This window comes from Belonocnema kinseyi, chromosome 8 (assembly GCF_010883055.1).
Source record: "Belonocnema kinseyi isolate 2016_QV_RU_SX_M_011 chromosome 8, B_treatae_v1, whole genome shotgun sequence".
Taxonomy (NCBI): Eukaryota; Metazoa; Arthropoda; class Insecta; order Hymenoptera; family Cynipidae; genus Belonocnema; species Belonocnema kinseyi.
In genome coordinates this window covers 136,468,710-136,470,267 of record NC_046664.1, presented here as the reverse complement: position 1 = coordinate 136,470,267, position 1,558 = coordinate 136,468,710, and the positions used below count along the sequence as shown (strand labels likewise).

Here is a 1,558-nt window from a genome sequence, read left to right as displayed (position 1 = left end):
TCGTGCAAAAGCGTTTTAGAAAGCTTGAAAACTGTAGAAAACAGTGGCGTTCTCCGTTTTGGATGACATTTTTGTTCAACCTAAACTTGCTTCAGGATCACAGTATAGTGGTCATTTTAAGAGTGGTGCGACGGTAATATAATGTTCCTTTTGTATTCGTCACATACCGGGCGGGCAGAGTTATTTACAGTATTTGGCCGTCACTAATCCGACTCTCCTTTTTTAAATTTCTCTTAAAATTATTCACACTTTTTTTTAATTGATGAATTTTCTCATTATACTTATTTATAATTATAACTTATAAACTGATATACAATTTTCTAGTTGAATTCTAAAATGTTGTCTTTTTTGGCGTATCTAATTCCATTTACGAGAAACGTTGTAGTAATTCCAATTTTAAGAATTTAAAAAAAAAGTTAGTACATCTGAAATTATAGAAACCCGGAGATTCGGAATTATTATGTTTTGGGCTGTTACCTATGAAATTTAAAAAATCTTCTAAATTTTAATCCGAAAGCTTAACAAAGGACCCTCGAGTGTCGGCTACTCTATTGATAAAGCCTCTCTGCTTGTTATTTATAATCGTATTTCTATTTCAATTTCGAAAAGGACATTTTAATGCCATTAAAACATTTAAAAAAGCTACCTGGACCTTTAAATATATCTACCCGACTGCCTGCGGAAGATTTCTCTGAGCTTTTCTGACCCTAGAGAATCTTTAAAATATACTCAGAGATTTCTATCAGTAGGGAAGTTATAATAAATACCTATTAATGCCTTTCACGTTTAGTTTTTGTAGAAATTCGGTATCGTAGCTTAGAAGTTTTAGTTTTTCTAGCAAATCCTCCATTATAATACATGCAGTATAAGCTGCAAACTGTGCTGATGCATCCTCAACAATAATTTTCACAGAATCTCGAAACATTTTGTATTCCTTTTTGTAAATTTAAAAATTAAATCATTTGTATAAGTAGGTTATGGAAACTTAATTGAATAGCGCCAACATGAAACGGATTGGATGATGACATGAATTCTGACAAATCAATAACAGAAGTCGCTTCATGATGGGAAAATTCAGCTGTGACCATGGACATAGGAAACACGGGACCATGATCTAACAAATACATGGTCTAGCCACTTAAAGGCCATGTTTCGTTCAAGTAACGCAACCGCTTAATTCCACCATTTTGTTAGTTTGACCACGCAGTTTAAGTTTGACGCGTAAGACTGTACGGCGAACTGTTTTAGGAAAATGAATTAAGACACTTCGTTTAAAGTACTTGAAATAATACCAAGCTCGTCATTAATTTTGAATCTTTTCAAAACTTCGACATATCTCTTAAAATTACTAAAATTTTGTGTACAAATAATAAGTGTTCAATTGTTATTTCTGCGTCAAAATTTAACAATTTCACTTATAAATTAAACACTTGTTAAATAGAACAATTAAAATTGTAATGCTAAAAAATCAAAAGTTCTTTGACAATCTAAAGATTCAAAGCTTTCTATGTAAAACAATTCAGTTTCAAATTGTTTTCTTTTCAATATTTGATTTAAA

At 31.3% G+C, this 1,558-nt stretch overlaps 1 protein-coding gene across 3 annotated transcripts in view; it reads right to left on the bottom strand.

Annotated features, from left to right (window-relative positions):
- The window catches only part of LOC117177793 (intraflagellar transport protein 57 homolog), a 97,178-nt gene extending 96,080 nt beyond the window's left edge, over positions 1–1,098 (bottom strand). Inside the window, exon 1 of one of the 3 annotated variants that reach the window (XM_033368721.1) lies at positions 768–1,098. In XM_033368721.1, coding sequence (XP_033224612.1) covers positions 768–925 — 158 coding nt within the window. In that variant the 5' untranslated portion in view covers positions 926–1,098. The remainder of the gene's footprint in view (positions 1–767) is intronic. The other 2 variants (XM_033368719.1, XM_033368720.1) reach the window with 2 other exon arrangements.
- Between the last annotated feature and the right edge of the window lie 460 nt (positions 1,099–1,558).